The sequence below is a fragment of the Panthera onca genome, chromosome D4, assembly GCF_046562875.1.
Source record: "Panthera onca isolate mPanOnc1 chromosome D4, mPanOnc1 haplotype 2, whole genome shotgun sequence".
NCBI classification, from domain to species: Eukaryota; Metazoa; Chordata; class Mammalia; order Carnivora; family Felidae; genus Panthera; species Panthera onca.
Window position 1 is genome coordinate 84,498,776 of NC_138351.1, and position 26,947 is coordinate 84,525,722.

The 26,947-nt window shown below is 42.2% G+C and overlaps 1 protein-coding gene across 1 annotated transcript in view; it reads right to left on the minus strand.

Moving 5' to 3' along the window:
* Positions 1-26,947, minus strand: part of GOLGA1 (golgin A1) — a 49,183-nt gene that overhangs the window by 13,739 nt on the left and 8,497 nt on the right. The window contains exons 4-15 of the mRNA XM_060608691.3: positions 26,760-26,850; positions 24,678-24,752; positions 23,645-23,742; positions 22,252-22,284; positions 19,421-19,549; positions 18,923-19,092; positions 18,323-18,434; positions 10,808-10,933; positions 8,463-8,558; positions 5,264-5,359; positions 3,269-3,418; positions 2,666-2,761 (exon numbers count right to left, since the gene is read on the minus strand). Of these exons, the coding sequence (XP_060464674.2) occupies positions 2,666-2,761; positions 3,269-3,418; positions 5,264-5,359; positions 8,463-8,558; positions 10,808-10,933; positions 18,323-18,434; positions 18,923-19,092; positions 19,421-19,549; positions 22,252-22,284; positions 23,645-23,742; positions 24,678-24,752; positions 26,760-26,850 (1,272 nt within the window). The remainder of the gene's footprint in view (positions 1-2,665; positions 2,762-3,268; positions 3,419-5,263; positions 5,360-8,462; positions 8,559-10,807; positions 10,934-18,322; positions 18,435-18,922; positions 19,093-19,420; positions 19,550-22,251; positions 22,285-23,644; positions 23,743-24,677; positions 24,753-26,759; positions 26,851-26,947) is intronic.

The window sequence follows — 26,947 nt, forward strand, 5'->3', positions numbered from 1 at the left end:
GGTGTAGAGATTACTAAAAAAAAATAAACTTAGGGGTGCCTGGGTGGCTTAGTCAGTTGAGCACCCGACTTGGGCCCAGGTTCACGAGTTCGAGCCCTGCGTTGGGCTCTGTGCTGACAGCTCAGAGCCTGGAGCCTGCTTCAGATCCTGTGTCTCCTTCTTTCTCTGCCCCTCCCCAGCTTGCATTCTGTCTCTCTCTCTCTCTCTCTCTCAAAAAAACAGAAAAAAATAAATAAATAAATAAACTTAAAGAAAAAGGAAAAATAACATTTATCCCATTTGGATTTGTAAGAATTCTCACACCTGTACCTGTGAACTGACAGCTTTCAGCTATTTGGAAAATTCTCAGCTACTGTTGCTTCAATAATTGCTTCGACCTCACATCTGCATTCCCTTCTGGGCCCCCACTGACAGGTGATCAAACACCTTGCAGCATCCTGTCTTCTTTCATGTTTTTTCTGTATTTCATTCTGCCTTTTCTTCTGTCTCACTAATTCTCTTATGAGTGCTCATCTGTTGTTAAACATATTAGTTTTTAAAACAACTTGCCTGAAGTATAACTGACACTATGCTGCGCATATTTTAAGTGTGGAATGTGATGGCTTATGGTGAAACCATCACCACAATAACAACCGTGAAAATACTCATTACCCTCAAAAGTTTCCTTGTGCCTTTTGGGTGCCTACTGCATTGGGGTCTCAGCTCTACACTTTCCAGCTCCCACACTCTAATTTGTTTCCCTTTTAAAACTGCTTCCATTTAGTACAGTTTCCAAATCTCTGCTGAAATTTGTGATTTTGTCTTTTATGCCTTTAAACATGGTAAGCAATGTAATATCTGAGCCTCTGAACAGGACTTCCTGCTTCTGTACTTGCCTCCTTTCCAGAACATGCTCCACAAAGAACCAGAATGATGATTTTAAAACTTCTCCCATCACTTCTTTGCTTAAAACTCCCAAAGTCTGCTTGCCTGGCTCCTCTCCTCTTTTCCCTGAGCCCATTGAGCAGCAGCCACACTGGCCTTGGTGCTGTTTTCTGAACTAAGTGTTTTTTCTGCCTCAAAGTTTTTCTTTTGTTTTTTAATTTTTTTTAATGTTTATTTTTGAGAGAGACAGAAAGACAGAGAGTGAGACAGAGTGCAAGTAGGGGAGGGGCAGAGAGAGAGGGAGACACAGAATCTGAAGCAGGCTCCAAGCTCTGAGCTGTCAGCACAGAGCCCGATGCAGGGCTCAAACCCATGAACCGTGAGATCATGACCTGAGCCAAAATCGGACACCCAACCGACTGAGCCACCCAGGTGTCCCTGCCTCAGAGCTTTTCTATTTGCTATTTCTTTCTGTTTTTTTTTAATTTTTAATTTTTAAAAATTTACATCCAATTACTTAGCATATAGTGCAACAATGATTTCAGAAGTAGATTCCTTAGTGCCCCTTACCATTTAGCCCATCCCCCCTCCCACAACCCCTCCCGTAACCCTCAGTTTGTTCTCCATATTTAGGAGTCTCTTCTGTTTTGTCCCCTCTATTTGCTATTTCTTCTGGAATATTTCCTTCCCAAACATTCACATTGCTGGCCCCTTCTCATGACTCAGAGCTTTTGCTCAAATATCACGGAAGCCCTCCCTAACCTCCACCTTAGAGCCCTCTCCTCTCTCCTCTTTGTCCTTCACACTTGCTTTACTTTCTGCACTGCACTTACGACTATTTATCAGTTGTTCATTATCTAGTTACAAGCGCCACCGGAGGGAAATTTTGCCTGTTTTGCTCAATGCCACATGCCAGCACCTACACTAGAGCCCACAGGTACTCCACTCTTTGCTGAAGGAATGCATGAAAAAATATCTGCCACCAAAGTACACGTTTCCCACGATATAGCACTACATCATTAGCACCTAACTTAGCAGAGACTATTACTGAAAGCTTACTTAATGCAGACCCACAGCTTTGGGTGTTCTCAGAGAAGGTCTCTGCCAAAAGATCCACAAGATCTTTGTGTCGTGACCAAGCTGGGCAAGTACTGCAATGATCCATCATCTAAGGGCTCTTACGAACGGGGCCAGAGGAGGCTGGAGGCCTGTAAGAAAGTGGCAGAAACTCTCTGCATCCAGTTACGTCCAGGCAGTGAAGGGGGCGACGTCTGATTAAAGAATCTGATTAAAGAATCTGATTAAAGAATCAAGTTCTCAGAAGGGAAAGGGTAACAATCCAGCAGACTGTTTCTCATCTCTACATGTGGTCTCCGACATAAACAGATGGGGTCCTTAAGACAAGTTAAGCCCTTGTTTTCCTAATCTCGCTGGAAAGATCAACAACACCAGTGGTTTGACAGCATGACTTTCAGGAAGCTGCTGACGATGACACAGAGGAAGGGCTGGATGCATGAAGTCAGACCAGCACCACCTGGAACTAACTATGGAACTCAGACGAATTACTTATACGTGGAGCCTGAATGACGTTAATTGCACAGTGAGCATAATTCCTCCTCCCACCCTGGATCACGACAGGACTTAATGAGGTGACATTTCTAACAAACGTCTAAGGGACTGTTGAGCAAACGCCAGTTCACGCCTTCTCCACTCTGAGTACAGGACTTTTACTGGGCTGCTCCCAATACACGTATAAAAGATGGGCCACTGCTGTGACACATGGACGCCGTTAGATAAATACCTTGAGCTTCTTTAGTTCAAGTTGGTGGTGTTGCAAAGAACGTTCACATTCATTCTTACTTTCTTTAAGGGCTGCGTTTTCTTGCTCCAGTTCTCTCTGCAAATTAAGAAAAGTATACATAAAACGAAAAGGGCGTTTCCCTATTTCCCCTGGGCACAGTCCTACAGACATGGAACTTTACAAATGCACCCCACCTCCTGTGTCCCTGCAGGGGTGGGAGAGGAGATGGAAAATTCTCAGCTACCCTCCTCACGAGAAGAAATATGGCACTTAACTCTGACGGTGAGGAATCAGAGAGAGGGAGAAGCCATGAGGGAGGAACAACAACACTGCAGAAAGAGGGGAGGAGGCTGACAGGATTGCTCAGGAAGCACAAGTCCTTGCGCAGCCCAGAAGAAAAGAAAACCCATCTGTTTGGGGTTTTATAAAAAGCAGCCTTTTTACATCCATTCTCATGAGCAGGTGTCTCAATGGAAAGATAAAAACTGCTCCAAAAAGTGGTTCTCTGTTGAAAGGGAGGCTGGTCTTCTTCCTGTCCACAACCCAGCGGCCCAGCAACGTGTGAACCTGGTGCTCACAAAGCTCACTCCTTTCCTCACGTACCACCTCCCGCTCTGCGGCGGTCTGGTCGGCCACCCGGGCGCTCTCCAGGGCAGCGAGCTGGGCCTCCAGTGTGTGGACGCGCTCCATGCACTGCCGTTCCAGGGCGAGGACCTGCTGCTGTGCCTGGCTGCTCTCCTTGTTTGCGGCGGCCTGCAGAGGACAGTATTCATGGTGACAGTGAGGACCTCATCCGTTCTGTCCCTTGGTGACCCAAAGATGGGTGTCCAGTGGAAACAACTCTCCTTCCTGTTCTCTGGCCTGGGCGCTGCTGAGGTCTCCACCTGCAGCCCTGCCGGGCACCCCTGGCCTATTCAGGAGCTAGAGTCTGGGACTGGTCTTGGTGCTGGGAGGACAGCTTAGGGCACCAGTCAGTCCTAAGATACAGCCCTCCTTCACCCTACTTGGTACTGCCCTCTATGGCTGAGGCTTTTCTTGGGGAGGCAATATGTATCTTCAATTTACGATGGGGTTACAACCCGACAATCTCACTGTAAGTTGAAGGTATTAAGTCAAAACAAGCATCATAGCTCAGCCTAGCCTACTTTACTTTTTAAAGATTTTATTTTTAAGTAATCTCCACACCCAACATAGAGCTTGAACTCACAACCCCAAGATCACGAGTTGCATGCTCTGCGGCCTGAGCCAGCCAGGTACCCGAGTTCTGAGCATTTAGAGTAGGCTAGGCCACGGTCACCTGAGTGGCTCAGTTGGTTGAATAACTGATTTCAGCTTGGTCATGATCTCACGATTTGTGAGTCTGAGCCCCACATCGGGCTTTGCACTGATAGCACAGAGCCTGCTTTGGATTCTCTGTCTCCTCCTTTCTCTGCCCCTCCCCTGCTCGCGTGCATTTTCTAAGATAAATAAATAAAATTAAAAAATTAATAAAGTAGTCTAGGCTACTTAAAAAAAAAAAAAGAGGGCCACCTGGCTGGCTCAGTTGGTGGAGCACGTGACTCTTGATCTCAGGGTTGTGAGTACAAGCCCCATGCTGGATGTAGGGATTACTTCAAAATAAAATTAAAAAAAAAAATAAATAAATTAAAAAAAAAATAAATAAATAAATGCATGCTCAGTACACTTACATTAGCCTACAATTGGGCTAAGTCTGTTTTATATTAAAGTGTTGGATATCTCCTGTAATTTACTGAATACTGCACTGAAAGTGACAAACAGAAAGTCTGCCCAGGGGCTGCGGCTCCCCACCACAGTCTGGTATCGAGGAAGAATATTGTATCGTACACGTTTAGCCCAGGAGAAGCTCAAACTTCACAATTTGAAGTATGGTTTCTACTCAGTGCGTACTGATTTCTCATCTCATAAAGCTGAAAATCCTTAAGTTGAGCCATTATAAATCATGGACGGTCTGTACAGTACAGTGACGATGAACAAGGGCTCTGACCGAAGAAAGATGCGGGTTCTGCCATTTACCAGCAGGGAAACCATGACCACTGGGTTAGTGACCCAGTCTTTCTGAACCAGCTTCCTCTAGGGAATGAGAATAGTATGTACTTCTTAGGTCTATAGCAAGGACTAAATACAACACGTGCAGAATACTTAGCACAGTGACTGGCACGGCCAACATACAATAAATAATGCTTTCGTTTCTCTAGCTCCTAACTCAACACCCCACCTGGGGCTGCAATGGTTGGCCAAACCCCTTGCCAAGTTCTCCTCAGTCCTGGCCGCAAGCTGAGGTCTGACTGCCGGCAGAGTTACCGCCTCTAATAGTCCCAGAACTAGGCCGGGCCCCATGGCCGGCCATCAGATGGCAATTAGCCAGTCCCTCCCTCCTTGGGTAACTCAGATCCTTCAGTACGTAGCGCGTCCGGACTCCCTCTACCACAGCTGCCCTCCTGCTCACACCCAGTTCAACAAGTGTATCTGAGGTCAGGTCCTAGCACCTCACCGGGGTGAGTCTGGGGTGACTGCAAAGGCATAAAGGGCAAGCAAGCATCGAGGGCCTAGAGCCCAGCAGCCACAACCACCACTTACAAGCTCCCGAATCTGAGCTTCCTGAGCCGCCACAACGTCACCACTGTGCTTCAGCTTCTCCTCAGAAGCCTGCAAGCTGTGCTCGAGCTCTTGCACCTGAGGGGGAAAGGGAGCGTCTTCATTCAGAAGAAGTCACAGGGTGGGAACAAATGGCTTTAAAAATCAAATCCGTTTAAATATCATTACCACTATTCTACCATTCTTTTCCTGCAGTCTATTTTCGTGACTTTTTAAAAAAAAATAATTCTAGGCAAACTTTGTATTTTTCCTCTTCACTCAAGTTTCCTTTTGTGTTTCAGTGTAGCCTTGAGAACCTGGATTATTTCCTTAAGGGATGTTTCACAATCTACTGACCCACTGCCTCCTGTGCTGGCGCTCACGTTGTTTCCCGCTTTCCTGTCTGAGACAGTTAATGTCTTCACTCGACAGTTTTTGACCTGGTTTGAGCCACTTCCTTACGACAGATTCCAGGAAGTGGGATGACTGCTCACCGTACAAACTTTCACTCATTCTACAGACGTCAACCGAGTCTGACTGTGTACCCGGCACCGCACTAGGACGTTAGGCCGGCCCCGCAGATGGGACGACACCCCGTCCACAGAGCCAGATCTTCCAACGGGCCATTTTTATCTGATTTGAGCTGTCTTTGCCAATTTCCCTTATAAAGTCTTCTTGATCGCTGAATAACATTTGACCTTGAGGAAGCTTATTGTGAAAACAAACACAAGGAAGGTTGCAGCTTTGTCACGGAGAGGTAGGTACCCAATGGGCGGAGGATATTTTTAGGTCTCACGGCTCCTTATACATATTCACATGTAAGCTTTAACTGCAACAACTCCCTGAGAACAGCATTATTTGCACAGATGAGAATAGCGTTACTTGTCCAATATCACAAATTTTATTAACGGTAGAGCCAGAACTGAAACCTAGCTTTTTAAATTCCTGAATTCAGAAAGGATCTACTCAGGTCCCAATTTAGAGGCAGAGCTCCAGAAAGATTCAGATCCACAAGAGGTTCAGCACAGAGTTATCATATGACCTGGGAATTCCACTTCTAGACAGAAACCCAACAGAAATCAAAGTAAAAGCTCACACAAAAACCTTGTTCACAGCACCACACTAATGTTCATTATTCACAATAGCCAAAAGGTGGAAATAACCCAAATGTCCGTCGACAAATGAATAGATAAACAAAATGTGGTACAGACATAAAAAAGAATGAAAGCCTTTTTTTAAAAGGCTTATTCGGCCTCAGGGCACCTGGCTGGCTCAGGCAGGAGGGCATGTGACTCTTGATCTTGGGGTCATGAGTTTGAGCCTCCATGGCATGGAGTTTACTTAAAATAAAAAAACTGGAAAAGAAAAAAAAAAAAAAACAAAAACCCTGGCTTATTTGGCCTCAAAAAGGAATGAAATTCAGACACATGCTACAACATGAATGAACCTTGAGGCCATATGTTAAATGAAATTAGCCAGACACAAAAGGACAAATATCGTAAGATTCCACTACTATGAGGTTTCTACAGTAGTCAAATTTATAGGGATAGAAAGTAGAATGGTGGCTGCCAGGGACTGGGGGTGGGAGAGAATGGGAAGTTAGTATTCAATGCAGACAGAATTTCAGTTTGAGACGATGAAAAAGTTCTGGACACGGATGGTGGTGGTGGATACACAATAGTCCAAATGTGCTTAATGCCACTAATTGTACACTAGAAACTATATTGAAATGGTAAATTTTATGTCACGTATTTTATTGCAATAAAAAATAGAAATTCAGAAATAGAAATGAATTCTAATAAAGCAAACAAAGCTGTGCTGAGAAAAATATACCTCTGAATATTTTTATCAGGAAATAAGATTTTTAAAATGAGCTAAGCAGGCGCCTGGGTGGCTCAGTCGGTTGAGCATCCCACTTCAGCTCAGGTCATGATCTCATGGCTCGTGAGTTTGAGCCCCGCATCGGGCTCTGTGTTGGCAGCTCAGAGCCTGGAGCCTGCTTCCGATTCTGTGTCTCCCTCTCTCTCTGCCCTCCCCCAGCTTGTATTCTATCTCTGTCTGTGTCTCTCAAAAATAATAAACATTAAAAAAAATTTTTTTTAAATGAGCTAAGCATTCGTGATAGTCTGAATGTTTGTGTCATTCATGCTGAAAATCTAATGTCTGATGTGACGGTGACAGGAGGTGATGATGCCTTTGGGAGGTGAGGTGTTCAGGTGATGCCTTTGGGAGGTGAGGTGCTCAAGTCCTGAGGGTTCCGCCCTCAGGACGGGATTAGTGCCCTTAAGAAAGAGGCTCCACAGAGATCCCTTACCCGTTCCACCATTTCGCACGCCATTAAACTGGCAAAATAAACACATAAAGAAATGGCTGGAAAAGGCAGCAAAGCAGGTATAGGACCCCTTCCAGCATGCTGGGGGAGTAGAGCCAAGTGCAGCCCTTGTAGGAACATTCTCGTCCTCCTTAGTCACATTAGGTCATTCTCTACCCTCAAGGCGACAAGGACAGAGCTGTTTGCTGCCATGTATTCTGTGGTGACAGGAAGGTGGCGGCAATCTGGACGCCCAGCGCCTGGCAGATGACCGCAGTGTGGTGTAGTAAGCGCAATCCAGTGGACGCAGCCAGAAGATGGAGCGGGTGAAAGGAACAGTGGATGTGGAACTGCATCACTCACAGAAATTAACACACACGCACACAGAACAAGGCCACCAATTTTAAGGTAACCCAACAACAAAAATTAGAATGGTTTCCTGTGGGAAGGAAGGGACTGGGGATAAAAGGGAATGAATAAACGAGAACAATTTTGTGTGGAACAACGGTGGCAATGTGGCAAGAATGAAGAAAATGACTAACTCAACCATGTGTAAGTAAGATCCAAAACAGTCCCTTTAAAAGAAAACCTCTGGGGTGCTTGGGTGGCTCAGTCAGTTGAGCGTCTGACTTCCACTCGGGTCATGACCTTGTGGTTCATGGGTTTGAACCCTGTGTTGGGCTCTGTGCTCACAGCTCAGAGCCTGAAGCCTGCTTCAGATTCTGTGTCTCCCTCTCTCTCTGCCCCTCCTTGCTCACGCTCTGTCTATCAAAAATAAACATTACAAAAGAAAAGAAAAGAAAACCTCTGACCCAGGGGATTCTCCCACAACCACGTCATCCAACCAGGTTACCACCCAGACATGGGAATCACTAAGAGTGAGGTTAGTACCCGAGTCTCCAGGATGTCCATGGCCTTGGCCTGGCTGCTTCTGGCTGCCAAGAGCTGCTGTCTGGTATCCTCCAAATTCTGCTCAGCAACTGTTTTCTGTAAGTTGAAGGAAGAGTATAAGAAAATAGTCATTTTCCCACTGAATAAAAACTCACTGATACCTACAATATACTGTGATTTGTGTAAGACACAAAGGACACAAATGCATTAACAAAAATAAGGGCTGATTGAGATAAATTTCACATTACATAAAGTATACACAGAGGGGCGCCTGGGTGGCTCAGTTAAGCATCCGACTTTGGCCTAGGTCATGATCTCACTGTTCCCGAGTTCAAGCCCTGTGTCGAGCTCTGTGCTGCTGACAGCTCAGAGCCTGGAGCCTGCTTCGGATTTTGTGTCTCCCTCTATCTCTCTCTCTCTGCCCCTCCCCAGCTCGTGCTCTCTCTCTCTCTCTCTCTCAAAAATAAGCATTAAAATTTAATACAAAAAAGTATGCAATAAATTTGACACAGTCCTTAGTCCTTGAGGCTGGGGCAAAAGACTAACAAAAAGATTACAGAGTGCAGTAAGTACCCACAGAGGTGCCCTGTGCAGGATACTCGCCGCCTCAGGAAAGTGGGTGGCTTCCTAATTCACAGGTGGCCAGGGGTGGGAGGGAGCACCCAGGCAGAGGGAAGGTCAGTGAAATAGCCTGGGACACTCAGGGAACTACAACTTCCAAAAAGCTAAAGCAATGGTGGATTTAGGTCAAGAAACAAAACGAGAAAGTCAGGCAAAGGACCAGATCATGAGAAGCTTTTTATGCTGCAGAAAGGAGACTGAATTTAATTTTGCAGGCAATGTATTTTTTTTTAAGTGTATTTATGAAGTGTATTTATGTATTTTGAGAGAGAATGAGCTGCGGAGGGGCAGAGAGGGGGACACAGGATCCGAAGCAGGCTCTGTGCTGACAGCAGAGAGCCCAATGTGGGGCTCGAACTCACAAACCATGAGATCGTGACCTGAACTGAAGTCAGATGCTTAACCAACCTTGAGCCACCCAGGCACCCCTGTAGGCAATATATTTTAAAGTGGGGCTGTCCAAACACTGGCATTAGACTAACTTGATTGGCGGAGGGGTACCTGGCTGTTAAACTTGGGAGGTTTACACCTGGCCTACTGAAAACAGGCTATCTGTGGGTGGGAATATACACTTTAAAAAAACTCCCCAAGTAACTCCTACGCACACTAAGCTTTATAATGATGATGATGGCACAACAATAATGATTATAATATTACCAGCTGAAATACACTGAGACTTATGTTCTAGAGCTTCATTCTGAGCACTTCACATACTGTAACTCCTTGAACCCTAACAACAATTCTATTTCTTTGGTACAATTATCAACCCTATTTCAAAGAGGAGAAAACAAACACAAAGAGATTAAGTTACTTGCTCTAAGTCACAACTGGTAAGTAGAACAGGCAAGACACAAACCTACACAGTCTGATTCTAGAAATCAATACACTCCAGAACCCAGGGTATATACACTTGTAGACTGTAGGGGAGCTAGGGAAAATGGTTAAGGGAATGAGGCAGTCAGGAATATCAGTTAGGCAGGGAGCGTGGAAGACTGTCAGGGGTGAAGGACAGACTTATTTTGGGTAGGGCAGGCTGGAGACTTCCGATATGAACTCAGCTAGAGCAATTGGAAGCCCTGAAGGACGACGGTGGCAGTGGAGATGGAGATATTTAGTTGAAACTAAGTGCAGACAGACAGGGAGGGTCTAATCTGGGCCCAAGGTCTTGGCCGTGCCACCTTTGTCATGGTGAGGCCAGTCACTGGGATACAAAGGGAAGGAGGGGTAGGATATGGGCAGACAGTGGGCTCAGGCCTGATGAGAAAGTGAGTTCACCTATACCACTGGGCAAAAGGCCAGTCCGCTCAACAGCCTCCCTCAGCGAAGGAGAGTCCCCTCACTGCTGAAGGCCATTCTTGTTCACACCACAGGCAGATGGTAAAAATTTTCCTTGGCCACCGGAAAGTACAAAAGGGTGGAAGAGAACAGGGCGGTAAGATAAGATAGCCCAAGTGGCATATATCACCGGTGGAGTTTATTGGCGATTGGGAGGGATGCTGTTCATTCACAAGCATCTCTGAATGAAGCACTCCCTTTTCTGAGGAAAACATGGTACACATGGGTGACAGGGCTCTTTTTGCTGGAAGCAGGACAATCAAAAGTTGGAGGGAGCGCTCTCCCACCCGGCTGCTTGTGGACTCTGGCCCTGCAGCTCTGTGACTGCATGAAATCTCCAGTGTTATCATTCCCTTCCCAGCAGTGGCTGCCCTAACAGAGCCAGCTACCTCTTTCAGGAGCTCGTGCACGTGTTCTTCTCCTGACAGGTTCTGCTCTAGTCTCTTCTCCAAGGATGAGACTTTCTCCTGCAAGTGTGTGATGAGTTTTTCTTTTTCTTGAGTATCGGCAGTGGCCTGCAAGTGAAAGCAGAGATTATGTTACTCTCTATGACCCCTCTCCCACTTCCTGTCTCCTCTTGGATCATTACGTTTCCCCGAAACTCTGTTCTCAACTGCCTCTCAGAAGAACAAACAGCCAAGATATCTTCCTTGAAAAGGGACACAGAAGATGCAAGATCAGGAGCCAGCACCACCCAGGCACTGGTTCAGACTGAGCACCGCAAGAGGCAATCAATCGTTCATTCAACGTAAGCAACTGACGATGCGGGAAGGAACAAGGCTATTCCCTTAGTGGAATCACCCAGGACGCTGAGAAGATGCGCCTCCTTTTTAAGACAATCAGATTATACTGTCATGATGTACAACCTTTTACTCTCATCAAGCACACGTTTAATCCTATTAATCTAGAGTCCAATAGGGCCCACAACAACTTTAGCTCACACGCCAAACTTGGCAGAGCTAATCCCACTCAAGAAGGACCCCATAAGCTCTACAAACGACCAAAGAGAACAATGTTTCTGGACACATGGGGCTGGATGAAGGAGTAATGATGCCAACATAGCTGCCTTAATGAAGGCCTAAGAGAGAACTTCTAAAACACAGGATGACTTTCACCCTGGCCTCCCAGCACAGGGATCAGGGCAGATCCATTGTACATCTCACACCCTAGCCCCAAACCAACAGCTATCCCCTTTTCAGTCTATCCCTTTAGCAATGATGGTAGTTAGTGGTGGTGGCAACGGGTTGGGACTTGGTTCAACAGAGGATCCAGGAAACTTTGAACACACAAGTTCTTAGATCCCTAGTGGTCCTTGTATTCACTGAGGTTGCCCATTCTCCTCTCTTCAAAAAAAGTTCGTACAGCATCAACATCTTACCATGAAGACTTGTACATCCTCACGGATACTCTGCTTCCTCAAAATCCCCTACTTAATGCTTCTGTTGCTCCATTTCAAGCTACAGACTTTCGTGTTCAGCTTGGAACCCAGTCAATCTCTCCTCAGAATAAAATGTAGCAACTTGGGCTTAGGGTTTTAGGAAGAAACACTTGCCATTCTACATTCTCACAGGGGTGATGGCATAGGTAGTAGAGGAGAAGTTTGAAGCACGGATTCAAGGTTCCATAGTTCAATAAACTTTTCTCAAGTCTATACCGTATGTTGCCTTCTGAGGATACAACCAGACACAGTTCCTGATCCACAGATGGTGGCTGGTGGTGAAGACACATACACATGCAATCAATTATAAAACAATACAATCATACTGCAACAGAGGGACATATAAGGTGCTATGAGATATCAGAGAAAGGAGGGATTAACAGGGGAAATCACATCAGGCGTATCCAGATCAGGTAGAAGGGGGGTGAAAGAGGAACAAGCATTCTGGGTAAAGAACAGCACATGCAAAGAGGTGCCGGACAAGTTCGGCATGACCATAAAGCCGGGAAAAGAGGTAAAGACAACTCCCACGTCTGTGACTCAGATGTCTGGCCAGAGGGAGAGAGAGAAAGAAAAAACAGTTTGGCCATGACGACCAATCATGAGGGGTCTCTTACTAATAATGCAATAATCAGAAAGTATAGCAGAGTGCAGCAGTGGCAGCTATAGTCTGCAGAACATGAGTAAGCACTTCCCATCATCCCTGGTCCTTACGACCACCCTTCACTGTGTCCATTTATAAGGAAACTGAAGCTTAGAAAATAGCCCAAAAGCACACACCTTATTGTGAAATTAAAGATTCAAACTCAGGTCTTCTGCAGCCAAAGCCTGTACTCATTCTACTACATATCAATATGAACTTGAGATATATAGGTGACTCTTTATAGTGAAAACCAAAGACCAAACAAGTTTTGGCGTTAGGCACAATTAGGGACAGAAAAAGAATCAGTTACAATTTCTGTTTAGTCTTCTTGTGTGCCATATCCTACATGGATCCTCCCCTCCAGTCTGGCTGCTTTATTTCAGGCCCCCAACACCTTATATGTTACAGCTAACATTATACTTAATGATGAGAAACTCAAAGCTTTTCCACTAAGATCAGGTATAAGGCAAGGATGTCCCCTCTCATTAGTCCTTTCCAACTTTGTATTAGAAGTCCTTGCTAATGTTAAAAAAAAAAAGTCCTTGCTAATGTAATAAGGCAAGAAGAGGAAATATAAGTACATAGATTGGTAAGGAAAACAAAACTGTCTTTGTTAGTAGACGACATGATCATTAATGTAGAAAATCCAAATAAACTGGCAAAAAAAAAACCCTCCCAGAAATAACAAGTGATTATAGAATGGTTGCAGGATACAAGGTTGTTATACAAAAGTCAACTGCTTTTCTATGTACCAACAATAAAAAAGTGGAATCTGAAATTAAAAACACAATACCATTTACATTAGCACCCTAAAATGAAATACTCAGGTATAAGTCTAATAAAATATGTACAAGACCTATATGAGAAAAACTACAAAACTTTGATGAAATAAAAAAACAAAATAGAACTAAATAAATGGAATGAGAGTCCATTTTAATGGATAGGAAGACTCAATATTGTTAAGATATCAGTTCTTCCCAACTTGACCTATAGATTCAACGCAATACCAACCAAAATCCCAGCAAGTTATTTTATGGGTATCAACAAAATGATTTTAAAATTTATATGGAGATGCAAAAGACCCACAATAGAGCCAACACAATGCTGAAGGAGAAGAACAAAGTTGGAAGACTGATGCTACCCGACTTCAAGACTTACTATGAAACTACAATAATCAAGACAGGATGATATTGGTGAAAGAACAAATTGGGGCGCCTGGGTGGCTCAGTTGGTTAAGTGTCCGACTTCAGCTCAGGTCATGATCTCACAGCCCGTGAGTTCGAGCCCCGCATCGGGCTCTGTGCTGGCAGCTCGGAGCCTGGAGCCTGCTTCAGATTTTGTGTCTCTCTCTCTCTCTCTGCCCCTCCCCTGCTTGTGCTCTGTCTCTCTCTGTCTCAAAAACAAATAAAAACATTTTTAAAAAAATTAAAAAAAAAAAAAGAATAGATCAATGAAACAGAATAGAGAGCCCAGAAATAGATGCCCATAAATAACTTGACTGATCTTTGACAAAGAAGCAAAGGCAATACAATAAAGCAAAGACAGCCTCTTCAGCAAATGGTGCTGGAACAAATGGGACATCCATATGAAAAAAAATGAATCTAGACATAGAAACCTTACAACCTTCATAAAAATTAACTCAAATTGTATCACAGATATAAATGTCAAACTTAAAACTATAAAACTCATAGAAGATAACACAAGGAGAAAACCTAGATGACCATGGGGATAGCAACTATTTGTTAAATATACCACCAAGGGTGTGATGCATGAAAGAAATAATTGATAAACAGACTTCATCAACATTAGAAATGTCTACTCTGCTAAAGACAATGTCAAGAGAATAAGAAATCAAGCCACAGACTAGAGAAAATATTTGCAAAAGACACATCTGATAAAGAAGTGCTATCCAAAATGTAAAAGAAACTCTTACAATTCAACAAGAAAACAAATAACAGAGTAAGACAAAGAAATAAAAGTATAAGAATTTGAAACAAACAAAAACCATCATTATTCACAGATGACTGCTATTTAAGAAACTAAAAAACATCTGTACGTTATTAAGCTTAATAAGAGCTAATAAGTTGTACAAAACAATATACAAAAATAATATTTCTATAGGCCAGCAACAAATACAAAAAGTAATTTAAAAAAAAATATTTTTAAGTTCATTTTGAGAGACAGAGAGAGAGAGAGGGAGAGAGAGGGAGAGAGAGGGAGAGAGAGGGAGAGAGAGGGAGGGGGAGAGGGAGGGGGAGAGGGAGAAAGAGAGAGAGAACAAGGAGGGGAGGAGCAGAGAGAGAGGGAGAGAATCCCAAGCAGGCTCCGTGCTGTCAGCACAGAGTCTGATGAGGAGCTTGAACTCACGAACTGTGAGACCATGACCTGAGCTGAAGTCGAATGCTTAACCAACTGAGCTATCCAGATGTCCCTTAAGAGGTCCCGTAATCTCTACACCCAATGTGTGGCATGTTCCACTGACTGAGCCAGCCAAAAACCCCCAAACTTTCCATATCTTAAATATGCCCTAGAATAACCTGCACAGGTGGATGAAAACTCATAGCAGCCTTGTATGTAAGAGCAAAAGACCAGAAATACCCCAGTGTTGACTGTCAATAAGATGGATAAATTTTGGTAACTTCATAATATGTAGCTGAGAAAAGAACAAGTTATAGCAGCATGTACCCATATGAAAGTTTTTTAGGAATACAATGTTGAGCACAAAAAACAAGGTTTAGAAGAATACCTACACGATGATTTATATAATTTTAACATGCATGAGAAACAAAAGAAGATATATACTGTTTAGGGATAAAATAATGGTAAAATTATAAAACAAAATGGAAGTTTTTTCCATTGTTCTATAAAACAAATGGAAGTTTCTAGACAGTGTTTACTTAGAAAAAGGAGGGGTGCCTGGATGGTTCAGTTGGTTAAGCGTCCTACTCTTGATCTTGGCTCAGGTCATGATCTCACAGTTTGTAGGTTCGAGCCTCACATCAGTCTCAGCACTGATAGCGCAGAGCCTGCTTGGGGTTCTGTCTCTCCCTCTTTCTGCCCTCCCTTCCTCACTCTGTCTCTCTCTCTCAAATAAGTAAACTTAAAAAAAATTAAATTAAAAAAAAAGAAAAAGGAATGGGATGGAACAGTGAATAGCACATGGGGAACCTCAAAGATAAACATATTACTCTTTTTAACCCGGGGGTTAGCTACATAGGGGTTCACTGACTTGTTATACTCTCTACCTTACTTATCTTTGTAAATGTTACATCTATTCAATAACGATAAACAAAACAATGGACTCCAAACTCATGATCTTCGTGATAAAACTGTCCTTCCTCTGGTGCTCTTAGCTCAATGATTGACACTATCAGCCACTCAGTTGATCACTCCAGAAACCCGAAACCATCACCAAAACTTTTCTCTTGCTCCTCTTCTACATCCATTGCAGTAGCAAGTAGGTCAGTGTCCTCACTATTTCACAAAATGTCTAGTCCATTCTCTTCACCACCACTCTTGTCAAAGCCACCATGTTATGCCTGAACAGGTATAAGAGCTTCTTAAATGGACGCCCACTCAACATTTCCTCCTAAATCAATCCATTCTCCTCTGTGTTCTTTCTTCCAGTTCCCTGAATGTGCTAATCCTTTTCCTGCCTCAAGGTTTCTGGGTTTCTGGTTCATACTGCTCCTTGCTTAAAATTCTCTCCCACTGTCTCTCCCCCTCCGCAGCTGAAGTGTTACTTCCTCAAAGGAAATACTTGTTGACCCCCAAGGCTAATCTGATGCCATTAAAAGATGCCACAATATCCTGTAGTTTTGCTTCACTGCATGCATCAGGGTTTGTAATTATATATTTATGTATATATTACCGATTAACATCTGACTTCCCCTCTAGACTAGAAGTTCCACAAAGGCAAGTGCGGTATCTGTCTTGCTCACCACGATGTTTCTTTTTTTAAAGATTTTATTTTTAAGTAATCTCTACACCCACCGTGTGGCTTGAACCCACAACCTGAGATCAAGAACCACACATTCCACTGACTGAGCCAGTCAGGCGCCCCTGTTCATCACACTGTTTCTTTTTTTTTTTAATTTTAATTTTAATTTTTCAATATATGAAGTTTATTGTCAAATTGATTTCCATACAACACCCAGTGCTCATCCCAAAAGGTCATCACACTGTTTCTAACACTCAGCACAGAGCACTGAACCTGGCACACAGTAAGGCCCAAATCATATTTTTCGAATGAATGAGAGAACTTATTAGTATAACCACAATCTAAAAAATTAGTTTTTCCAATTATGAAATGGATGGATTTTTTAACATGTTTGTTTATTTTTGAGAGAGAGAGAGAGAGAGAGAGAGACAGTGCAAGTGGGGGAGGAGCAGAGAGATGCAAAATCCTAAGCAGGCTCCAGTCTCTAAGCTGTCAGCACAGAGCCCGATGTGGGACCTAAGCTCAATGTGAGATCACGACCTTAGCCGAAGTCAGACGCTCAACCAACTGAGCCACCCAGCCAGCTGCCCCTGAAATGGACAGATGGTTCTAATTGATATCAAAGTGTCTCTTGAGTCCCAAAATTTGTGTGTTATCTCCGGTACTCCCATATGTTCTGTGCCCTTCTGCTTTCTCTGCCTCCTGCTGTACTACCCATCTTTGAAATTCCAGTTCCTCCAGGAAGAGTTCCTTGACTCCTGTGCTGGAAACACATACTCTCCCTATGGCCTATCTTTTGCAATGGAAAACCTATGTCACTTATTTGGGACTTGCTGAGTTGAGAATTTCTTTTCTTGTGGTCACAGGAGGTTTGAGTTCTATAATGAAACTGTAAGTTCCTGAGAGAAAACACTAAGTCTCTAGATTTTCAGTTCACTGAGGGTAGGGACCTTATATCACACTCATTCATTTATGTAAGGTCTGTTTACTGGGTGAGGCAACAAAGTCCAGTAGCACAAGCATGACTTTTGGAGTAAGACTTGGGTTAGAATCCAGCTTTGTCACTTATTGTGACTTAGTTTTGAATTCTTGAACAAAGTATATAACCTCTCTCAGGTTCCATTTGGGTATCTGTAGGTATGCGAAGACTCCTATTTACACAAATAGATGCTGTTAAGTCTTTGTTGCACTTGAGATTAGCAGTTCTCAAGGGATGGGGGTAGAGTCTGTGGTACCACCTGCCAGGGGATGTTCTGTCATATGATGGGAAGGGCTGGATTGTCAATGCCTGAAGGATGCTGCTGGCATTAAGAACCCAGGGGCCAGAAAGCTAAATGTCCCGCAATGCAAGGCACAATCATACAATACAATTATTCTATTCAAATTGATGAGAAGAAACATACCACTGAGAAACACTACTCTATAGTCAATAATAATATTTTTTATTCTTCTTCTTTATAGTCTCAAGCTTAGCACACGCCTGTAATAGGAAGGCAATAAATGTTGGCCAAATGAACAAATGAAGTGTAATGACTATCATTTTGAACAAACTGCATTAGGCCCCATCAGCCATGATGGTTGCATCTTCTTATGCTTGAGGTCCACCAGGTAGTACTTTAGAACAAATGTGAGCAGATCAAATCGTGTGCTTTGAGAATTCCTGCCAGTACAATACTGACCTCTTCTGTTAAGCAACCTTTGTTCAGCCATGTGGCCACTTACATGGGAATGTACCCTGGCTAGACCAGGAAGTAGGGCAGTGCAGACAGCATGAGAAATAGAAGTTTCAGCAGCCACCCTGAGACTGAAATTTCTGACAGATTTAGTTTCTACCCCATTCATGAATCCTAGCAACCTGGATCCGCTCCTAGAACTCTACTTACCTTCTTCAAATCCATGGAAAGCTGCTGAATGGATACTTGGAGCTCTTGTTCCTTTTGCTCCAGGGCTGCGATCTTATTTTCTGCACCTGTTTTTGAAGCTGTCACATGATCCCTTCGTTGAAAGAAAGCAGACAATAAACACATTTGGAAATCTCATCTAAAGGACGCTTTCTGACAGGAAAAATACAGATGGCTCTTTATATGTCAGGGCTGCAAACGTTAGCCATGTGAAGATTATCAATGGAGAAGACTCCTTGGCTCTTTCTGAAGTAGAAGCCCAAAGAGAAAAATCCCACCCAGGTTTAAGCAAAAAATCCCAGTCTGCCTTTGGTTACTCAATAGCTTAGAAACAAAAACATACTTAATTGCTTGGTAGGCTTGGAAGCTGAGCTTAGGGAGGTGAAGGGGAATAAAGGTTTTGGGTGGGGGAGGTAGAGGGTCCTGAGCCCTGGGCTGGTAAGGACAATCCAGAAGCCTTTGCCAGAACTGAGATCAGAAAGTGTTGCAATGAACAGTGGGGAAAGGCAGGCGAGGCAGGCGAGCTATAGCCAGAGCTACACTAACACCGCTTCCCATGGGCCCCACAGACCAAGCAAGAACCTCTGTTCTTCCAGCGCTGAGTAGTGTCTCTGCAATTCTTCTAGCTTCTGGCTTAAGTCTGAAGACATCTGATTGGAGGTCATCAACTCTTCTTGGACGTGAGTAAGTTCTCTGGTTCGCGCCTCCAACTCTTTCTCCATTTTCCCCAGACTTTCCTCTTTTTTTAAAAGCTGATACAAAGATATAAAGTTTCATTAGGCCACTACGAAGAAATACTACTAAGACATATTTTTAAAAATAGGGATCAACAAGCCAAACTTTTATAACATTTTTGTGAGCTTATAAGGGGACTTAAATACCCAGTAGTAAAAAAAGAAAGAGAAAGGGAACACATTTCAAACAGAACCTTCCCATTATAATAAGTTGAAAAACATACAAATATGACTAATATCAAAGACTACTAGGGTATGTTTCTCAGTCATTAGAGAGTGAGGACTAGTAAAACCAGAGTAATTAATCATCTATTCAGTATTTAGCTATGAAAACAAAAATGCGTACCATGTGCTTTACTTTACTTAGTTCCTGCTGCTGGAACCCCTCTAATTCATCCATTTCATCCCTCCTTTGGAAAAGATTCAAACTCTGGTTCTTCATTTCCTGTAACTGAGCTGTCAGAAACCTTTTCTCCTATTTAGAGGAAGAAGACATCATCTCAGGCAATTAAGACACCAGAAATCCATATTATATAAGCAGATTTTTTTTTTTAATCTACACAATGTTTTTATTTTTATTCGGGAGATTTTTTTTCCCCCTAAGATTTTAAGTATTCTCTATACCCAACATGGAGCTAAAACTTGTGACTCCGAGATAGTCACACCCTCCTCCGACTGAGCCGGCCAAGTACCCCCAGCAAAATCCTTAATAAATAAACACCACTAAAAAAAACTCTTGTCAGTAGACAATTTTAGATAATGGTAAACTTTACAGTGATAGGACCAAAATGGCCTTATCTACAAATTTAAGTTAAAAATAAATATGTTTTTAAAAAAAAATTCTTCTTCTTTTTTTAAGTAAACTTTACAGCCAGTATTGGGCTCAAACTCATGACCCCGAGATCCAGAGTTACACGCTCTAAGCCAGCCAGGTGCCCCCCAAAAACAAATGTTTTAAATGACACCTGTGAATAAAGGGAACAAGAGCAACCATTACTTAACACTTTAAAGTTCTTAAGTTTGATCAGGAATTATAGAGGGGCACCTGGGTGGCTCAGTCGGTTAAGCATCCGACTTCGGTTCAGGTCATGATCTCTCGGTCCGTGAGTTCGATCCCCGTGTCGGGCTGTGTGCTGACAGCTCAGAGCCTGGAGCCTGTTTCAGATCCTGTGTCTCCCTCTCTCTCTGACCCTCCCCCATTCATGCTCTGTCTCTCTCTGTCTCAAAAAAAAAGTTAACAAAATTAAAAAAAAAAAAAAGAAATTACAGATATCCATGTTACACATCTATTTTCAAGTGACACAGTGAACTGGCTGAATGGTGTGAATCACTAGAGTAAGGCTGAATACTCTGAAAAAATGAGATGCATTTAAGTAGAACTGGAATCAGTTAGCAATTTCAGTTAGGACATCAACAAAAGTTAGACATGACTGTGACTGGTGTCAGCAGGTTACAATCTACTAAATAACAGCTTCCCAAGATAGATTCTCTTAAGGACAAACCCTGCCGCTGCAGTTTCCAATTCCTGATTGAAAAGAAATCAAAACAGTCTAAAAATAACATTTCCAAAAATTACAGGCTTCAAAGACCTACATAGATGTCTCATTGCTCTTTCTGGGTCTAAAATATTTCTCAATCCCTCCTTGGGCGGGGGAGTAGTGGGGGTAGGGGCTCGCCCCAGTGAGCAGAAGTAGGTTTTATTTAGTTCAGTCCTACATGTATCTCCCTGTACCATAATTTAAAAAGAAATCAACGAGAATTTTAATTGCTACAATCTTTGGAGTTTAGAACACTTGAACCTAACCCATACCTCCATATTTAAGAAAACTATCATTCATACCATGTTCAGATTTTTTTTAACATATATTTTTGAGAAAGAGACAGAGTGTGACAGGGGGAGGGGTAGAGGGAGGGAGACAGAATCTGAAGCAGGCTCCAGGCTCTGAGCTGTCAGCACAGAGCCCAACTCGGGGCTCGAACCCATGAACTGTGAAATCATGACCTGAGCCCAAGTCGGAAGCTTAACTGACTGAGCCACCCAGGCATTCTGGTCAAGCATTTTTTAACTGATAGCTTGATAATCAGATTTCTACAGAACAGAAACACGAAACTGCTGGTTTAACTTGGTGTTTTCTCCTGAGAATGTAGCAACAATAAAACTCACCTGTTTAATAAAATAAACAGTAAATATATTGTGCAACTGAATCAATCAGTCTAAGAAATAATTTTTCTACCACGAAGAGTAACTTAGGAGTATTCAATGAAAACAAAAAAATGAATTAGGTAGCGGCATATAATTTGGGCTGAGGGGGCTGATTTTGAAATTAAAATGTTTTTCTAACTGTAGGCTTGAAGCTTCATCTTCCTGTTCATGTTTGGGAGCCAGGAATACATTACGTTAAGCACCTACACAGTGTTACACAAGCTATGGTGCTGAAGTAATCAATTTTCCTCATCTGTGTTTAGTCAAGAAGTGCTCTTATCTACTTAATGCTGAGCCTTGAAAAATGCCCTCCTTCTCACTGCCTCTTCAAAAAGAATTCCTAATGTTACCACAGTGCCAGTTAGGGCCCCAGTCGGAAACATATGGCAGTCGCAAATGGGGTATTTTGAGAGGAGTTTAATAAAGGGACTTTTCAAAGCTGTGGGTGGGATAAGAAAACCCAAAGAGATAATGCGCTAGTAACAGTTGGGCATGAAGGGGCAAAGGGATGAGGAGATTCCAAGAGACCCCGGGATATCCAACTGAAGCTGTGGCCTTTGGTCATGGGATGCAACCAACCTGGATGGATCCCACATGGAGAAGGCTGGGGGAATAAAAGCCTTCCGACCACACTCTTCTTCTGCCCGTCGGTCTTTTGGAGTTCCCCACTGGCAGAACCCAATCGGAAGCCAGAGGGCAAAGGAGCCCTGCTGATGCAGTTTCTAACAGCCTTCAGGTACACAGAGAAAGGTAAGAGAGGGGCGGAGCGGATATTGCGAGGGGAAAACAAAAGATATCCAGCATGCCCATCCAGAAAGGAGAACGCATGAGCTTTTCAAGTTAGTGTCTAATTGTCCAGGACCTTGAGTCCAAGAGGTGGTAGAGCAATCTGTACACTGGGTACTGGAGAAACCATTTTCTAAGCCCCAAGAAGCCAACATTCATAATGAGACAAAAGTAAAAGATGAACTAACCTTTTCAAGCTGATCCATTTTTTCTGACCATTCCTAAAACAAAACAACAAAAAAAGTACAGTTTCCAGGGAAGACTATCAGTAACAAAGATTTTCAGAAAGCAAAACCACCTAATTCCCCCTGAAAAACAAGCAAGCAACCAACCAAAACAGCAAATTAAAAAAAAATCCCATAAAGTTGGCTTAGTATTAAGAAAGCCAAGAGTCCTAAAAGGAGAAGAAAATGAATTTGATAAAAAATTCTAGAACACAAATACAAGCCTGCAGATTTTTACTAAGTAGAGCACCAAACAAAGCTGTAATGTGGTGTTCTGAGGCAGCTTTTCAGTTTACTCCTACGTGTTTTTCCATGAGTATTGTTGTTATTTCTTGGGAGTGGGTAGCTGGGACCGGCTGAGTTGGTAACTCTGTAACTGATGTTTAGAAATTAATTTACTGAAGTTGAGGGGGACAGTCTTCACCAGCCCCTAATCATTATTTTCCTTCTTATCTTGATTTTACCAGTATGTTTTATGGTGTTTGGTATAAGGCATAAGTTAAAGGTAAAAGGATTATGCCCCTTACTCACAAATCAGAGAACAGGAGTAAAAATAACCATTTGTATAAAAAGCCATATTCCAACTGTCTACAATCAGAATCCACCAATTTTAGATGATTTCTTCATTTATATACATTCATTCCATAGTTATCCACTAAGTATCGGGAATGAGGTCTTTTTCTGGCTAGCAAATGTCCCAGATGATGGATACTCACTTTAAAACCAACCAACAAGCCAACCACCCACCTACTGTAGATGAATTATATATTTTCTTAAGTGAAACATCATAAATTGACCCTGTCTTAATAAATCAAGATTATCATAATATCTTGATGTTTATCTTAAAATGCCACTAAATGAAATACTCTTCATAATTATTGTAACAGTTAGTAATAGTACTATTTTCCTTTCTTATTCCAGTCTCTGTCAATGAATGGTTCTAGTGAGATTACAGGAGTTCTTTTCTGTCTAGCTCACTGGGATTGAAGAAACTGGGGAAGAGAGGTTGTTAAGAACTATGTACATCATAGAAGCTGGCTAGCTTGATAGCATTTTCCACGATTTATCATATTTGGGGACTAGGCTTTGAGACAGGGTTTTTAGAGGACAGAGACCGTTTTCCTTCTCTTGGGATATGCCACCAGATTAGGACACATGATTTCCCTCTCCCTTTTACAAAGCTACACAGAATGATAGGATGATATTCTGGATGCATTCTCACATTCTGGATGCATTTCATGATTACAACTTCTCTCCTAGACTATAAATATTTTCTACCAGGTTTATTTCATGATTTTTGAAATCATGTCACGAAGTGAAATCTTTCCACCAGTCTTGGGCGTCACATATAAAATACCTGGTCCTTTCTGGCTAATGCCAAAGCCAGTCCTTCTGCCATTTTGGCTCTGTTGGCTTGGAATGTCTCATTCTGCTCTTGAAATTTCCGCATGGAAGCTGTTAACAAAGAGGCTCTATTTGAGATATGGAAATATTTCAGAAACGGCATGACAAATAGCCCAGTGATTACAACTGTCACCTAACAAAAAAGATCTAGGTCACGTAAGTGAATATCGAGACTGGGAAAAACCTGATCCATCTCAACTTTCCCAGAATCTTTTGGACCACAGTTGTTGTTTTTGTTGCTGGGATTATTATTATTATTATTATTTTTTGCTTTCTATTGTTTTGTTTTTGTAATAAGCACATATATACGTTTAGGAAGATGCCAAAAGGTAACTTTTTCAATGGCACAATGACAGAACATGAGTTGAGTAGGTTGCCAGAAAACAATAATGCCTTTGTTAAGTGATGATTACTACCACTTTCTCAGAATTAAAAATAAAAACTTAGCAAAACGAAGAAAACCTTCTTTCACTTTGTTTTCCTTTAAAAATTTTTAAGTATATATTACATCAACAGAAAATAACTTTCTATTTCTGTTAGCATCTTTCTTGGCTTGAATCCAAAGGAGAACATATAAGTTAGGATAGACTAAACAATATGTACCATTGTTGGAGGAGTGATGACAGCTTAAGATATCCCCCCATTACTGAATGCAGCAGCATGAAGCTACAGCTCAAACCAGTCTCCTAATCTAGGCCGAAGGGCCAGGCACACTATTTTACTAAAATCTAAGGGCAGCCAATACGCTGGATGAAGACAAGCTGATACACACGATGACCTTCTCCTAAGAAGTATGCCCATCATGTAACAGAAATAGGAACTGTATGTTTATAAATATCAGACAAATGTTATATCAACCTGATTAAGTACACTTACAAAGATTGGAGTTATGACGAAGGACAAACTTATCCATATGCTACTGTTTCATTTAAAAAAAAATATAAACCCTAAGAAGATTGAAAAAAAAGCAGGAAAAAAATACGTACAATCCTGGTGTTTTTCTAACGCAATTTCAAGCTTCTCTTTTATCTTCTGCAAGTTTCGGACCTGTTCAGCATAGTCTTGGGTGAGGAGGGTGACGCACATACCAGGAATGGACAAACATCAGGAAAGGAAGTTAATTAAACAAAAAAATGAGTGAAAATGATGATGATTTTCTCAACCTGAAAACCATTGCTGTTAAGGAAAGCTAGGCAGACAGCCTCCCGTTAACAATGAACAACACAGGCAAACAAGTATAGTACAAACTATCCACGGTGTTAATGGTGCGTACAAACAGGCAGATTTGTTCAGCCTGGATAGGGAACAAGAACTGGGCCTGGACTGGTCATCAGAAATGCTCTGCTCATTATTTAATTTCCAATCTCAGTTTTCATTTCCCCTTCCAGTATTAGCAATAGGAGAGGTCAAAGGGAACTCACTAGCTCACAGTCCATACAACTGAGTAACAATGGTTAGGGCGATAGCAAACACCTTACCACAGTATGGTCTTTACCATGAAAGTACTTAATTCTCTAGAAAAGTCAGCTTCTTTTCTACACAGAAACTGAGCTTCCTATGCCATATTAAAGGTGAAAGTCAGAATTAATTACCTGGGTGGCCAAAGAAGATAGTATGGAATAGTGGAAAAGTAGGCAAGCTTTAGTTCAAATCCCAACTCTGTCAGTCCTTAGCTGAGACCTTAAGCAAATTATTGATCTTAAATATTAGTTTCTTTACTTATCAAATGATATTAATTGTGCCTGCTTCAAATGCACTTAATAAACAAAGTGTTTTAGATGTCTTAATTAGATAACAAACTAGGTATTTTTCCATGCCAGAACCACTTGATACACAGTGTTCAATAAAAGGTAGCTGCTATGTTGTTGTCGTTGTTATTCATACTTAACCCGGAGGAAAATACTCGGGACATAACTGGGCTAAGTGTCCGTTCTCTTCCCTGTCCCTCCTCTAACTTAAGTCAAGCCTAAACCATTCTTCCTTCTATATTAGGGAAGGCACATGGTATTTTACAGCTTTCTCCCCAACATTAAGCAAATGTGACGTTATTTCACCTCTGTTACTGATACTACTTACAGGCAGGCGCAACAGGATAGTCACAACTGAATTTAAGGAAGACTGTAGTTAAGAGCATGGACTCTAGCAAGCAAATCTGGGTTTGGATCTCAGCTCTACCACCTACTATTACTTGTGTGACCTTAACCTCGTTCAGCCTCATAAGGCTACAGTGAGGACAAAATGAGATAATGGATCAGCTGGGAGCTGGGAGCTGTGCTACGGACCCTTGGTAACTCACACACACAAATACTTCACATACGATTTGGCGAATTCTGTAGTCTACTGCTTTCACTCCAAAAAAATGTGGGTAAGGCCAAGGGACAAAAAGAAACACAGAAGCCATTGACCACTTCACAGGATGAAACTTTCAAAATGTATCCACTGGCAGAAACCAAAATAAGAACTCACAACTCTATCACAAACATGCCCTGTCAGGCAAGGATATGACGGAAGTTGTGGTAACTGTAAACTGCACACAAAAGACATAATGAGAGTTACAGCTTCTATACAGGTGTTGAATATCATTGAAAAGTGGCCTAAAGACCCAGAATGACATTTACACAGGTGATATGTAGCAAGTGACCACATAGCACCAAACCTTCTTTGGTGCTGAAGAATCCACCTATTGGCCATTCCCTATAAATACTATTCCCTACCCCTCTCCATCTGAAAGTAGGCTATGTTAACGGGTAAAAGATGGTCATAGCTAGTCTATATACACTTTTAACACCTTTGATATCCATGGCTAGAAACCTCAGGAGCAGAAAAACCTAAGTTGTTGGGTTTGTTTGTTTTTTTTTAACTTTAAAACTCAGTTTTGAATTTACACTATTCGGTACGCTAATAAAAGGAGGGAACAAAAAGGGTACAAATTGCTCCAATGTGACTAAGAAATATATCAAAATATGTCAACATAACTATAAGGTTATACTACATGGCTATTTTATAAAAAGAGAGAGTTAACCAAGGCAAGTTTTCTTTGCTTGCTTTTTATGAGTTCTTTGACATACCAGAAAGTCTGGCTTCCAACTTCCGTATCTGCTCATTTCTTCTCAAAAGCTGAGATGAAAGATCTTCTCTGGAGCTGCTTCCATCGGAAGCCTGTTGAAATTGACACAAGAAGAGGTCATATTCATCCTTGGGTTTTCTGCAGTGTGAGACCCCAGTACTGAACCAGAAAGCAGTACGTCTTATGTTA